A 17,398-nucleotide genomic window follows, 5' to 3' on the forward strand; every position below is an offset into this window, starting at 1 on the left:
TCAGATGTAACATATTAACACACTTGATGGTTACTGGGCATGCTCAGATGTAACCTATTAACACACCTGATGGTTACTGGGCACGCTCAGATCTAACATATTAACACACCTGATGGTTACTGGGCCCGCTCAGATCTAACATATTAACACACTTGATGATTTCTGAGCACGCTCAGATGTAACATATTAACACACTTGATTACTGGGCACGCTCAGATGTAACATATTAACACACTTGATGGTTACTGGGCACGCTCACATGTAACATATTAACACACCTGATGGTTACTGGGCACGCTCAGATCTAACATATTAACACACCTGATGGTTACTGGGCACGCTCAGATCTAACATATTAACACACCTGATGGTTACTGGGCATGCTCAGATCTAACATATTAACACACCTGATGGTTACTGGGCACGCTCAGATCTAACATATTAACACACCTGATGGTTACTGGGCACGCTCAGATCTAACATATTAACACACCTGATGGTTACTGGGCACGCTCAGATCTAACATATTAACACACCTGATGGTTACTGGGCACGCTCAGATCTAACATATTAACACACCTGATGGTTACTGGGCACGCTCAGATCTAACATATTAACACACCTGATGGTTACTGGGCACGCTCAGATCTAACATATTAACACACCTGATGGTTACTGGGCACGCTCAGATCTAACATATTAACACACCTGATGGTTACTGGGCACGCTCAGATCTAACATATTAAAACACCTGATGGTTACTGGGCACGCTCATATCTAACATATTAACACACCTGATGGTTACTGGGCACGCTCAGATCTAACATATTAACACACCTGATGGTTACTGGGCACGCTCAGATCTAACATATTAACACACCTGATGGTTACTGGGCACGCTCAGATCTAACATATTAACACACCTGATGGTTACTGGGCACGCTCAGATCTAACATATTAACACACCTGATGGTTACTGGGCACGCTCAGATCTAACATATTAACACACCTGATGGTTACTGGGCACGCTCAGATCTAACATATTAACACACTTGATGATTACTGGGCACGCTCAGATGTAACATATTAACACACTTGATGATTACTTGGCACGCTCAGATGTAACATATTAACATACTTGATGGTTACTGGGCACACTCAGATCTAACATATTAACACACTTGATGATTACTGGGCACGCTCAGATCTAACATATTAACACACTTGATGATTTCTGAGCACGCTCAGATGTAACATATTAACACTTGATTACTGGGCACGCTCAGATGTAACATATTAACACACTTGATGGTTACTGGGCACGCTCAGATGTAACATATTAACACACCTGATGGTTACTGGGCACGCTCAGATCTAACATATTAACACACCTGATGGTTACTGGGCACGCTCAGATCTAACATATTAACACACCTGATGGTTACTGGGCACGCTCAGATCTAACATATTAACACACCTGATGGTTACTGGGCACGCTCAGATCTAACATATTAACACACCTGATGGTTACTGGGCACGCTCAGATCTAACATATTAACACACCTGATGGTTACTGGGCACGCTCAGATCTAACATATTAACACACCTGATGGTTACTGGGCACGCTCAGATGTAACATATTAAAACACCTGATGGTTACTGGGCACGCTCAGATCTAACATTTTTACACACCTGATGGTTACTGGGCACGCTCAGATCTAACATATTAACACACCTGATGGTTACTGGGCACGCTCAGATCTAACATATTAACACACCTGATGGTTACTGGGCACGCTCAGATCTAACATATTTACACACCTGATGGTTACTGGGCACGCTCAGATCTAACATATTAACACACCTGATGGTTACTGGGCACGCTCAGATCTAACATATTAACACACCTGATGGTTACTGGGCACGCTCAGATGTAACATATTAAAACACCTGATGGTTACTGGGCACGCTCAGATCTAACATTTTTACACACCTGATGGTTACTGGGCACGCTCAGATATAACATATTAACACACCTGATGGTTACTGGGCACGCTCAGATCTAACATATTAACACACCTGATGGTTACTGGGCACGCTCAGATCTAACATATTAACACACCTGATAGTTACTGGGCACGCTCAGATCTAACATATTAACACACCTGATGGTTACTGGGCACGCTCAGATCTAACATATTAACACACCTGATGGTTACTGGGCACGCTCAGATCTAACATATTAACACACCTGATGGTTACTGGGCACGCTCAGATCTAACATATTAACACACCTGATGGTTACTGGGCACGCTCAGATCTAACATATTAACACACCTGATGGTTACTGGGCACGCTCAGATCCATTATATTAAAACACCTGATGGTTACTGGGCACGCTCATATCTAACATATTAACACACCTGATGGTTACTGGGCACGCTCAGATCTAACATATTAACACACCTGATGGTTACTGGGCACGCTCAGATCTAACATATTAACACACTTGATGGTTACTGGGCACGCTCAGATCTAACATATTAAAACACCTGATGGTTACTGGGCACGCTCAGATCTAACATATTAACACACCTGATGGTTACTGGGCACGCTCAGATCTAACATATTAAAACACCTGATGGTTACTGGGCACGCTCAGATCTAACATTTTTACACACCTGATGGTTACTGGGCACGCTCAGATCTAAAATATAAACACACCTGATGGTTACTGGGCACGCTCAGATCTAACATATTAACACACCTGATGGTTACTGGGCACGCTCAGATCTAATATATTAACACACCTGATGGTTACTGGGCACGCTCAGATCTAACATATTAACACACCTGATGGTTACTGGGCACGCTCAGATCTAACATATTAACACACTTGATGATTACTGGGCACGCTCAGATGTAACATATTAACACACTTGATGATTACTGGGCACGCTCAGATGTAACATATTAACACACTTGATGGTTACTGGGCACACTCAGATCTAACATATTAACACACTTGATGATTACTGGGCACGCTCAGATCTAACATATTAACACACTTGATGATTTCTGAGCACGCTCAGATGTAACATATTAACACACTTGATTACTGGGCACGCTCAGATGTAACATATTAACACACTTGATGGTTACTGGGCACGCTCAGATGTAACATATTAACACACCTGATGGTTACTGGGCACGCTCAGATCTAACATATTAACACACCTGATGGTTACTGGGCACGCTCAGATCCAACATATTAACACACCTGAAGGTTACTGGGCACGTTCAGATCTAACATATTAACACACCTGATGGTTACTGGGCACGCTCAGATCTAACATATTAACACACCTGATGGTTACTGGGCACGCTCAGATCTAACATATTAACACACCTGATGGTTACTGGGCACGCTCAGATGTAACATATTAACACACTTCATGGTTACTGGGCACGCTCAGATCTAACATATTAACACACCTGATGGTTACTGGGCACGCTCAGATCTAACATATTAAAACACCTGATGGTTACTGGGCACGCTCAGATGTAACATATTAACACACCTGATGGTTACTGGGCATGCTCAGATCTAACATATTAACACACCTGATGGTTACTGGGCACGCTCAGATCTAACATATTAACACACTTGATGATTACTGGGCACGCTCAGATCTAACATATTAACACACTTGATGATTTCTGGGCACGCTCAGATGTAACATATTAACACACTTGATTACTGGGCACGCTCAGATGTAACATATTAACACACTTGATGGTTACTGGGCATGCTCAGATGTAACATATTAACACACTTGATGGTTACTGGGCACGCTCAGCTGAAACATAATATTACACTTGATGATTACTGGGCACGCTCAGATGAAACAAAATGTTACACTTGATGATTACTGGGCACGCTCAGATGAAACATAATATTACACTTGATGATTACTGGGCGTGCTCAAATGAAACATAATATTACACTTGATGGTTACTGGGCATGCTCAGATGAAACAAAATATTACACTTGATGATTACTGGGCACGCTCAGACGAAACATAATATTACACTTGATGATTACTGGGCATGCTCAGATGAAACATAATATTACACTTGATGATTACTGGGCATGCTCAGATGAAACATAATATTACACTTGATGGTTACTGGGCATGCTCAGATGAAACATAATATTACACTTGATGATTACTGGGCATGCTCAGATGAAACATAATATTACACTTGATGATTACTGGGCATGCTCAGATGAAACATAATATTACACTTGATGGTTACTGGGCATGCTCAGATGAAACAAAATATTACACTTGATGATTACTGGGCACGCTCAGATGAAACAAAATATTACATTTGATGATTACTGGGCACGCTCAGATGAAACATAATATTACACTTGATGATTACTGGGCATGCTCAGATGAAACATAATATTACACTTGATGATTACTGGGCATGCTCAGATGAAACATAATATTACACTTGATGATTACTGGGCATGCTCAGATGAAACATAATATTACACTTGATGATTACTGGGCATGCTCAGATGAAACATAATATTACATCTGATGATTACTGGGCATGCTCAGATGAAACATAATATTACACTTGATGATTACTGGGCATGCTCAGATTAAACATAATATTACACTTGATGATTACTGGGCATGCTCAGATGAAACATAATATTACACTTGATGATTACTGGGCATGCTCAGATGAAACATAATATTACACTTGATGATTACTGGGCATGCTCAGATGAAACATAATATTACACTTGATGATTACTGGGCATGCTCAGATGAAACATAATATTACATCTGATGATTACTGGGCATGCTCAGATGAAATATAATATTACACTTGATGATTACTCGGCATGCTCAGATGAAACATAATATTACACTTGATGATTACTGGGCATGCTCAGATGAAACATAATATTACACTTGATGATTACTGGGCATGCTCAGATGAAACATAATATTACATCTGATGATTACTGGGCATGCTCAGATGAAACATAATATTACACTTGATGATTACTGGGCATGCTCAGATGAAACATAATATTACACTTGATGGTTACTGGGCATGCTCAGATGAAACATAATATTACACTTGATGATTACTGGGCATGCTCAGATGAAACATAATATTACACTTGATGATTACTGGGCATGCTCAGATGAAACATAGTATTACATCTGATGATTACTGGGCATGCTCAGATGAAACATAATATTACACTTGATGATTACTGGGCATGCTCAGATGAAACATAATATTACACTTGATGATTACTGGGCATGCTCAGATGAAACATAATATTGCACTTGATGATTACTGGGCATGCTCAGATGAAACATAATATTTCACTTGATGATTACTGGGCATGCTCAGATGAAACATAATATTACACTTGACGATTACTGGGCATGCTCAGATGAAACATAATATTACATCTGATGATTACTGGGCATGCTCAGATGAAACATAATATTACACTTGATGATTACTGGGCATGCTCAGATGAAACATAATATTACACTTGATGGTTACTGGGCATGCTCAGATGAAACATAATATTACACTTGATGATTACTGGGCATGCTCAGATGAAACATAATATTACACCTTATGATTACTGGGCATGCTCAGATGAAACATAATATTACACTTGATGGTTACTGGGCATGCTCAGATGAAACATAATATTACACTTGATGATTACTGGGCATGCTCAGATGAAATATAATATTACACTTGATGATTACTGGGCATGCTCAGATGAAACATAATATTACATCTGATGATTACTGGGCATGCTCAGATTAAACATAATATTACATCTGATGATTACTGGGCATGCTCAGATGAAACATAATATTACACTTGATGATTACTGGGCATGCTCAGATGAAACATAATATTACACTTGATGGTTACTGGGCATGCTCAGATGAAACATAATATTACACTTGATGATTACTGGGCATGCTCAGATGAAACATAATATTACACTTGATGATTACTGGGCATGCTCAGATGAAACATAATATTACACTTGATGATTACTGGGCATGCTCAGATGAAACATAATATTACACTTGATGATTACTGGGCATGCTCAGATGAAACATAATATTACATCTGATGATTACTGGGCATGCTCAGATGAAACATAATATTACACTTGATGGTTACTGGGCATGCTCAGATGAAACATAATATTACATTTGATGGTTACTGGGCATGCTCAGATGAAACATAATATTACACTTGATGATTACTGGGCACGCTCAGATAATAATAATAATAATAATAATAATAATGGATTAGATTTTATATAAGTATCACAACATAATATTGCAGTAAAAGTACATCATCATTGTCTAGGTCAGGGGTCAGCAACCTTTGTGAAAGCAAGAGCTACTTCTTGGGTAGTGATTCATGCGAAGGGCTACCAGTTTGATACACACTTCAATAAATTGCCAGAAATAGCCAATTTGCTCAATTTACCTTTAACTCTATGTTATTATTAATAATTAATGATATTTACACTTAATTGAACGGTTTAAAAGAGGAGAAAACACAAAAAAATGACAATTACATTTTGAAACATAGTTTATCTTCAATTTCGAGTCTTTAAAATTCAAAATTCAACCGAAAAAAAGAAGAGAAAAACTAGCTAATTCGAATCTTTTTGGAAAAATTTAAAAAATAATTTATGGAACATCATTAGTAATTTTTCCTGATTAAGATTAATTTTAGAATTTTGATGACATGTTTTAAATAGGTTAAAATCCAATCTACACTTTGTTAGAATATATAACAAATTGGACCAAGCTATATTTCTAACAAAGACAAATCATTATTTCTTCTACATTTTCCAGAACAAAAATTTTTCAAAGAAATTCAAAAGACTTTGAAATAAGATTTAAATTTGATTCTACAGATTTTCTAGATTTGCCAGAATAATTTTTTTTGAATTTTAATCATAATAAGTTTGAAGAAATATTTCACAAATATTCTTCGTCGAAAAAACAGAAGCTAAAATGAAGAATTAAATTAAAATGTATTTATTATTCTTTACAATAAAAAATAAATGTACTTGAACATTGATTTAAATTGTCAGGAAAGAAGAGGAAGGAATTTAAAAGGTAAAAAGGTATATGTGTTTAAAAATCATAAAATCATTTTTAAGGTTGTATTTTTTCTCTAAAATTGTCTTTCTGAAAGTTATAAGAAGCAAAGTAAAAAAATTATGAATTTATTTCAACAAGTGAAGACCAAGTCTTTAAAATATTTTCTTGGATTTTCAAATTCTATTTGAGTTTTGTCTCTCTTAGAATTAAAAATGTCGAGCAAAGTGAGACCAGCTTGCTAGTAAATAAATACCATTTAAAAAAAATAGAGGCAGCTCACTGGTAAGTGCCCGCGGGCACCACGTTGGTGACCCCTGGTCTAGAGGATGAAGATAATAATGAAGATGATGATGCAATATTACCTGGCACCTTCACACCGTACACGTTAGCTTCCTCGATGCAGTCAATCATCAGCAGGTGGTCTGACACTTCTGTGGTTGCAACATTCTCTCCTTTCCATCTGTAATTATAGTACACTTCCTGTACTTCATCAATATCAATTATAGTACACTTCCTGTACTTCATCAATATCAATTATAGTACACTTCCTGTACTTCATCAATATCAATTATAGTACACTTCCTGTACTTCATCAATATCAATTATAGTACACTTCCTGTACTTCATCAATATCAATGATTGTACACTTCCTGTACTTCATCAATATCAATTATAGTACACTTCCTGTACTTCATCAATATGAACAACATAACTTAGATTGTTACATCTAGTCTTAGACTTAGACTGGTCACATCTAGTCTTAGACTTAGATTGCTCACATCTAGTCTTAGACTTAGATTGCTCACATCTAGTCTTAGACTTAGATTGGTCACATCTAGTCTTACACTTAGATTGGTCACATCTAGTCTTAGACTTAGACTGGTCACATTTAGTCTTAGACTTAGATCGGTCAGATCTAGTCTTAGACTTAGACTGGTCACATCTAGTCTTAGACTTAGATTGGTCACATCTAGTCTTAGACTGGTCACAACTAGTCTTAGACTTAGATTGGTCACATCTAGTCTTAGACTTAGATTGGTCACATCTAGTCTTAGACTTAGATTGGTCACATCTAGTCTTAGTCTTAGATCGGTCAGATCTAGTCTTAGACTTAGACTGGTCACATTTAGTCTTAGACTTAGATCGGTCAGATCTAGTCTTAGACTTAGACTGGTCACATCTAGTCTTAGACTTAGATTGGTCACATCTAGTCCTAGACTTAGACTGGTAACATCTAGTCTTAGACTTAGATTGTTACATCTTGTCTTAGACTTAGACTGGTCACATCTAGTCTTAGACTTAGATCAGTCACATCTAGTCTTGGACTCAGATTGGTCACATCTAGTCTTAGACTTAGATTGGTCACATCTAGTCTTAGACTTAGATCAGTCACATCTAGTCTTGGACTCAGATTGGTCACATCTAGTCTTAGACTTAGATTGGTCACATCTAGTCTTAGACTTAGATTGGTCACATCTAGTCTTAGACTTAGATTGGTCACATCTAGTCTTAGACTTAGATTGGTCACATCTAGTCATGTAATTATAGTACACTTCCTGTACTTCCTGTACTACTACTACTACTTACATGTTATGTGAGAGTCAAGGAAGGATGATGTCATGTTATGTGACAGTCAAGCAAGGATGATGTCATGTTATGTGAGAGTCAAGGAAGGATGATGTCATGTTATGTGACAGTCAAGGGTGATGTCATGTTATGTGAGAGTCAAGGAAGGATGATGTCATGTTATGTGAGAGTCAAGCAAGGATGATGTCATGTTATGTGAGAGTCAAGCAAGGATGATGTCATGTTATGTGAGAGTCAAGCAAGGATGATGTCATGTTATGTGAGAGTCAAGCAAGGATGATGTCATGTTATGTGAGAGTCAAGCAAGGATGATGTCACGTTATGTGAGAGTCAAGCAAGGATGATGTCACGTTATGTGAGAGTCAAGCAAGGATGATGTCATGTTATGTGAGAGTCAAGCAAGGATGATGTCATGTTATGTGAGAGTCAAGCAAGGATGATGTCATGTTATGTGAGAGTCAAGCAAGGATGATGTCATGTTATGTGAGAGTCAAGCAAGGATGATGTCACGTTATGTGAGAGTCAAGCAAGGATGATGTCACGTTATGTGAGAGTCAAGCAAGGATGATGTCATGTTATGTGAGAGTCAAGCAAGGATGATGTCATGTTATGTGAGAGTCAAGCAAGGATGATGTCATGTTATGTGAGAGTCAAGCAAGGATGATGTCATGTTATGTGAGAGTCAAGCAAGGATGATGTCATGTTATGTGAGAGTCAAGCAAGGATGATGTCATGTTATGTGAGAGTCAAGCAAGGATGATGTCATGTTATGTGAGAGTCAAGCAAGGATGATGTCATGTTATGTGAGAGTCAAGCAAGGATGATGTCATGTTATGTGAGAGTCAAGCAAGGATGATGTCATGTTATGTGAGAGTCAAGCAAGGATGATGTCATGTTGTGTGAGAGTCAAGGATGATGTCATGTTGTGTGAGAGTCAAGCAAGGATGATGTCATGTTATGTGAGAGTCAAGCAAGGATGATGTCATGTTGTGTGAGAGTCAAGGATGATGTCATGTTATGTGAGAGTCAAGCAAGGATGATGTCATGTTATGTGAGAGTCAAGCAAGGATGATGTCATGTTGTGTGAGAGTCAAGCAAGGATGATGTCATGTTATGTGAGAGTCAAGCAAGGATGATGTCATGTTATGTGAGAGTCAAGCAAGGATGATGTCATGTTATGTGAGAGTCAAGCAAGGATGATGTCATGTTATGTGAGAGTCAAGGAAGGATGATGTCATGTTATGTGAGAGTCAAGGAAGGATGATGTCATGTTATGTGAGAGTCCAGCAAGGATGATGTCATGTTATGTGAGAGTCAAGGGTGATGTCATGTTATGTGAGAGTCAAGCAAGGATGATGTCATGTTATGTGAGAGTCAAGCAAGGATGATGTCATGTTATGTGAGAGTCAAGGAAGGATGATGTCATGTTATGTGAGAGTCAAGGAAGGATGATGTCATGTTATGTGAGAGTCAAGGAAGGATGATGTCATGTTGTGTGAGACTCAAGCAAGGATGATGTCATGTTATGTGAGAGTCAAGGAAGGATGATGTCATGTTATGTGAGAGTCAAGCAAGGATGATGTCATGTTATGTGAGAGTCAAGCAAGGATGATGTCATGTTGTGTGAGCGTCAAGCAAGGATGATGTCATGTTATGTGAGAGTCAAGCAAGGATGATGTCATGTTGTGTGTGATTGAGGGACCTGAAGGTGTCTCCAACACGGTCCTGAAAGAAGACGAAGCCTTCATGGTCGATCTTCAAGATGTCTCCAGTGTTGAAGTAAACGTCTCCTTTGACAAAAACGTCTTTCAGCTTCTTCTTGTCAGTCTGATGTTGGTTTTTAGCATAACCACTGAAGGGGGCGCTCTCTGCGATCCTACACACCAGCAGACCGCTCTCTCCTAAATGCAAGCCAAGCAACAGGATCAGACTGTTTGCTCTTTACACTCACTTCCTGTCCTGGTGCTCTTGTTTTGTCACTCTTTCCTGTTTGGTCTCTACCTTTACTTTCTGTTCCATGTCCTGTCAGCGCACCTGTTCCTGGTTTAATTAGTTCCACCTGGGTCCCTCCTTCACTGCTGGATCATTTCTGTCACGTGTTGCTTTGGCGTGACCCAAGGATGCAGAGAATGTAAGTAAAACACAACTTATTAGCTACAAAGAGGCGTGGAACCAAATCAGCACACGAAGCATCGGTCTCTCGAGGAACAACCATCCAGCGCTGAAGGAGGGACCCAGGTGGAACTAATTAAACCAGGAATAGGTGTGCTGACAGGACATGGAACAGAAAGTAAAGGTAGAGACCAAAGAGGAAACACTGACAAAACAAGAGCACCAGGACAGGAAGTGATTGTAAACACAGGAAAAGCCACTGACAGAGGATTTGTGTGACTTGTTGGAATATTACAGGGCTCACCTCTTGGAACCTCCATGCAAAATCCTTTGGAGTCTCGAACCACCTCCTCTTTCTCCGTATCAAACCTGAGGAGAGCATAATTGTACGCCATCTGAAGGAGAAACCACGGACAACTTGTGACCATCATGACTTCCTCTGAAGGCAGCCTGAATTGAATGAAAAGTTACTTTTGCAACTTGCTCAAAGTCAGATTTAGTAGAGTGGAAACACTGTTGAAGCTACTATCATATATATATATATATCTCACTAAGACTTGGCAAGTTGTGAGTAAAGAGGTATGATCAAAATGGTATACATTTCACGGAGAGTCCAGAGCCATTTTGAGAGATAATGAGCTAGCCAAGATGTAGAGGAGGAACCACAGATCCCTTCAACAACAACAAGACTATTTTTGAGGCTGAGTGTAATGAGGATGATCTACGAGACACTAAGCATCATGTAGCAGTATTGCTCAGTGCTAAATACAAACATAATAAAACAATCACTTACTGTACAATGTCTGCTCTCACTGGGATAAAGACTTTTGGCATGTTTATATCTTCCCCTTTAAATGAACATCTAAGACTAGATGTGACCAATCTAAGTCTAAGACTAGATGTGACCAATCTAAGTGTAAGACTAGATGTGACCAATCTAAGTCTAAGACTAGATGTGACCAATCTAAGTCTAAGACTAGATGTGACCAATCTAAGTCTAAGACTAGATGTGAGCAATCTAAGTCCAAGAGTAGATGTGACCAATCTAAGTCTAAGACTAGATGTGAGCAATCTAAGTCCAAGACTAGATGTGACCAATCTAAGTCTAAGACTAGATGTGACCAATCTAAGTGTAAGACTAGATGTGACCAATCTAAGTCTAAGACTAGATGGGACCAATCTAAGTCTAAGACTAGATGTGACCAATCTAAGTCTAAGACTAGATGTGACCAATCTAAGTCTAAGACTAGATGTGACCAATCTAAGTCTAAAACTAGATGTGACCAATCTAAGTCTAAGACTAGATGTGACCAATCTAAGTCTAAGACTAGATGTGACCAATCTAAGTCTAAGACTAGATGTGACCAATCTAAGTCTAAGACTAGATGTGAGCAATCTAAGTCCAAGACTAGATGTGACCAATCTAAGTCTAAGACTAGATGTGACCAATCTAAGTGTAAGACTAGATGTGACCAATCTAAGTCTAAGACTAGATGGGACCAATCTAAGTCTAAGACTAGATGTGACCAATCTAAGTCTAAGACTAGATGTGACCAATCTAAGTCTAAGACTAGATGTGACCAATCTAAGTCTAAAACTAGATGTGACCAATCTAAGTCTAAGACTAGATGTGACCAATCTAAGTCTAAGACTAGATGTGACCAATCTAAGTCTAAGACTAGATGTGACCAATCTAAGTCTAAAACTAGATGTGACCAATCTAAGTCTAAGACTAGATGTGACCAATCTAAGTCTAAGACTAGATGTGAGCAATCTAAGTCTAAGACTAGATGTGACCGATCTAAGTCTAAGACTAGATGTGAGCAATCTAAGTCCAAGACTAGATGTGACCAATCTAAGTCTAAGACTAGTGTGACCAATCTAAGTGTAAGACTAGATGTGACCAATCTAAGTCTAAGACTAGATGTGACCAATCTAAGTCTAAGACTAGATGTGACCAATCTAAGTCTAAGACTAGATGTGAGCAATCTAAGTCCAAGAGTAGATGTGACCAATCTAAGTCAAAGACTAGATGTGAGCAATCTAAGTCCAAGACTAGATGTGACCAATCTAAGTCTAAGACTAGATGTGACCAATCTAAGTGTAAGACTAGATGTGACCAATCTAAGTCTAAGACTAGATGGGACCAATCTAAGTCTAAGACTAGATGTGACCAATCTAAGTCTAAGACTAGATGTGACCAATCAAAGTCTAAGACTAGATGTGACCAATCTAAGTCTAAGACTAGATGTGAGCAATCTAAGTCTAAGACTAGATGTGACCAATCTAAGTCTAAGACTAGATGTGACCAATCTAAGTCTAAGACTAGATGTGACCAATCTAAGTCTAAAACTAGATGTGACCAATCTAAGTCTAAGACTAGATGTGACCAATCTAAGTCTAAAACTAGATGTGACCAATCTAAGTCTAAGACTAGATGTGACCAATCTAAGTCCAAGACTAGCTGTGACCAATCTAAGTCTAAGACTAGATGTGAGCAATCTAAGTCCAAGACTAGATGTGACCAATCTAAGTGTAAGACTAGATGTGACCAATCTAAGTCTAAGACTAGATGTGAGCAATCTAAGTCCAAGACTAGATTTGACCAATCTAAGACTAAGACTAGATGTGACCAATCTAAGCTTAAAACTAGATGTGACCAATCTAAGTCTAAGACTAGATGTGACCAATCTAAGTCCAAGACTAGCTGTGACCAATCTAAGTCTAAGACTAGATGTTACCAATCTAAGTCTAAGACTAGATGTGACCAATCTAAGTCTAAAACTAGATGTGACCAATCTAAGTCTAAGACTAGATGTGACCAATCTAAGTCCAAGACTAGCTGTGACCAATCTAAGTCTAAGACTAGATGTGAGCAATCTAAGTCCAAGACTAGATTTGACCAATCTAAGACTAAGACTAGATGTGACCAATCTAAGTCTAAAACTAGATGTGACCAATCTAAGTCTAAGACTAGATGTGAGCAATCTAAGTCCAAGACTAGATGTGACCCATCTAAGTCTAAGACTAGATGTGACCAATCTAAGTCTAAGACTAGATGTGACCAATCTAAGTCTAAGACTAGATGTGACCAATCAAAGTCTAAGACTAGATGTGACCAATCTAAGTCTAAGACTAGATGTGAGCAATCTAAGTCTAAGACTAGATGTGACTGATCTAAGTCTAAGACTAGATGTGACCAATCTAAGTCTAAGACTAGATGTGACTGATCTAAGTCTAAGACTAGATGTGACTGATCTAAGTCTAAGACTAGATGGGACCAATCTATGTCTAAGACTAGTCTAAGAACTGATTAAGTCTACTAGGATGAGAAGATAAAGGTCTTCTAAGACCAACCAAACAGTCCAGTTGTGATGGACTGAAGGTCCTGGGACTACCAAGACCAGATGAATGAGAATCTTTACAGACAAATAAAATCCAATGTTGGCTAACGTTGGTAAACTTTGCTACATGGCCATCATTAGCTAACAAAGCTAATATGTGTGTTGTGTTAAGAGCTGTAAGACATAATGCTAACAACACATTCTTACTTTGTGCAGGAAGTGAACTCGGCCAACGGCTCCGATCTTTCCAGCGTAGTTGACAAAACCGATGTTTCCTTCGGTGGCTCCGTAACATTCAAACACACCAATCTTCCCAAAGCGCTGAAGAAAGTCCTCCCAGGTGTCCGCTCGCAGTCCGTTTCCCAAAGCTAGTCGCACTTTATGGTCTCGCTCGTTGTCTCGCTGAGGGCGCACAGGAGCCCCAGTCAGGCGAGGAGACCAGAAACCTCATTCAGGTTTTACCTTGGGCGTATTGCACAGGTAGCGCATGATCTCGCCGATGTACTGAATGACGGTGACCTCGTACTTCCTGCAGTCGCTCCAGAAGTGGCTGGCAGAAAACTTCTGTCTTAGGACCACGGTGATGCCTGCACTCCAGACACACACAACCTTCAGACTTGAAGACCACACAGTGACCATTAAAGACTTGAAGACCACACAGTGACCATTAAAGACTTGAAGACCACACAGTGACCATTAAAGACTTGAAGACCACACAGTGACCATTAAAGCCTTGAAGACCACACAGTGACCATTAAAGACTTGAAGACCACACAGTGACCATTAAAGCCTTGAAGACCACACAGTGACCATTAAAGACTTGAAGACCACACAGTGACCATTAAAGACTTGAAGACCACACAGTGACCATTAAAGCCTTGAAGACCACACAGTGACCATTAAAGACTTGAAGACCACACAGTGACCATTAAAGACTTGAAGACCACACAGTGACCATTAAAGCCTTGAAGACCACACAGTGACCATTAAAGCCTTGAAGACCACACAGTGACCATTAAAGACTTGAAGACCACACAGTGACCATTAAAGACTTGAAGACCACACAGTGACCATTAAAGCCTTGAAGACCACACAGTGACCATTAAAGCCTTGAAGACCACACAGTGACCATTAGAAACATGTTTGAGCAGTGGTGGGCCAGCAAGACCTTCTCTATTGGTCTAACATCAATCATGGTAATTTGGACACTTTGGATACTGACTTGGGAGTGACAGGTCAGTATCCAGTCACAAGTTGGGATTGGATACTCACCTGTCACTCCCGAGTCAGTATCCAGTCACAAGTTGGGATTGGATACTCACCTGTCACTCCCGAGTCAGTATCCAGTCACAAGTTGGGATTGGATACTCACCTGTCACTCCCGAGTCAGTATCCAGTCACAAGTTGGGATTGGATACTCACCTGTCACTCCCGAGTCAGTATCCAGTCACAAGTTGGGATTGGATACTCACCTGTCACTCCCGAGTCAGTATCCAGTCACAAGTTGGGATTGGATACTCACCTGTCACTCCCGAGTCAGTATCCAGTCACAAGTTGGGATTGGATACTCACCTGTCACTCCCGAGTCAGTATCCAGTCACAAGTTGGGATTGGATACTCACCTGTCACTCCCGAGTCAGTATCCAGTCACAAGTTGGGATTGGATACTCACCTGTCACTCCCGAGTCAGTATCCAGTCACAAGTTGGGATTGGATACTCACCTGTCACTCCCGAGTCAGTAGCCAGTCACAAGTTGGGATTGGATACTCACCTGTCACTCCCGAGTCAGTATTCAGTCACAAGTTGGGATTGGATACTCACCTGTCACTCCCGAGTCAGTATCCAGTCACAAGTTGGGATTGGATACTCACCTGTCACTCCCGAGTCAGTATCCAGTCACAAGTTGGGATTGGATACTCACCTGTCACTCCCGAGTCAGTATCCAGTCACAAGTTGGGATTGGATACTCACCTGTCACTCCCGAGTCAGTATCCAGTCACAAGTTGGGATTGGATACTCACCTGTCACTCCCGAGTCAGTATCCAGTCACAAGTTGGGATTGGATACTCACCTGTCACTCCCGAGTCAGTATCCAGTCACAAGTTGGGATTGGATACTCACCTGTCACTCCCGAGTCAGTAGCCAGTCACAAGTTGGGATTGGATACTCACCTGTCACTCCCGAGTCAGTATCCAGTCACAAGTTGGGATTGGATACTCACCTGTCACTCCCGAGTCAGTATCCAGTCACAAGTTGGGATTGGATACTCACCTGTCACTCCCGAGTCAGTAGCCAGTCACAAGTTGGGATTGGATACTCACCTGTCACTCCCGAGTCAGTATCCAGTCACAAGTTGGGATTGGATACTCACCTGTCACTCCCGAGTCAGTATTCAGTCACAAGTTGGGATTGGATACTCACCTGTCACTCCCGAGTCAGTATCCAGTCACAAGTTGGGATTGGATACTCACCTGTCACTCCCGAGTCAGTATCCAGTCACAAGTTGGGATTGGATACTCACCTGTCACTCCCGAGTCAGTATTCAGTCACAAGTTGGGATTGGATACTCACCTGTCACTCCCGAGTCAGTATTCAATCACACGTTGGGATTTGGGAAAGCAGGAAGAGAAATGAGAGAAACCAGCGGTAGTCACTTTTGTAAGCCACAAAGACGGAGATTAGGTGGCAGTTGTACATGGTTTAAAGGATGTTTCAAGAGAAACTACATCTTGTGACACCAGGCTGGTCGACCCTGGAAACTAGCTCAGCAGTGAAATGGTTTGTCAACCACTTTCACGTCGGATGGGTGCTACAAATTGTGAGTTGAAATATTAGATTTCTTTATTTTTTTCCCGTTTGCTCTGTTTTTGACAGTAGCACATAAGGTCATTGATTCATTGCTGTAAAGTACTACTTCCTGGGAACAGAAAGTCTTTTGTGAGGGTTCACACACCTGCCGCCACACATTCTTCTGTGCGCTCCTCTGAGCGTGCCTCTGGACACGCCCATGGGCGTTCCTGTCCTGCCACGGCTGCACTCACGCTGCAATCGACACACCTGACGCTGATGAGGACTCCACTGCCCTTTAAGCCAGCGCGTCCTACGTTCTAGTGCCAGAACGTAGCTACTTGTACCAGAACAGTAAGCCTACACGTCTC

The 17,398-nt window shown here is 40.3% G+C and overlaps 1 protein-coding gene across 1 annotated transcript in view; it reads right to left on the reverse strand.

Moving 5' to 3' along the window:
- Positions 1–17,398, reverse strand: part of LOC133664859 (long-chain fatty acid transport protein 2-like) — a 31,013-nt gene that overhangs the window by 3,542 nt on the left and 10,073 nt on the right. The window contains exons 4-8 of the mRNA XM_062069836.1: positions 14,702–14,826; positions 14,447–14,641; positions 11,200–11,290; positions 10,486–10,684; positions 7,559–7,656 (exon numbers count right to left, since the gene is read on the reverse strand). Coding sequence (XP_061925820.1) covers positions 7,559–7,656; positions 10,486–10,684; positions 11,200–11,290; positions 14,447–14,641; positions 14,702–14,826 — 708 coding nt within the window. The remainder of the gene's footprint in view (positions 1–7,558; positions 7,657–10,485; positions 10,685–11,199; positions 11,291–14,446; positions 14,642–14,701; positions 14,827–17,398) is intronic.

This window comes from Entelurus aequoreus, linkage group LG02, assembly GCF_033978785.1.
Source record: "Entelurus aequoreus isolate RoL-2023_Sb linkage group LG02, RoL_Eaeq_v1.1, whole genome shotgun sequence".
NCBI classification, from domain to species: Eukaryota; Metazoa; Chordata; class Actinopteri; order Syngnathiformes; family Syngnathidae; genus Entelurus; species Entelurus aequoreus.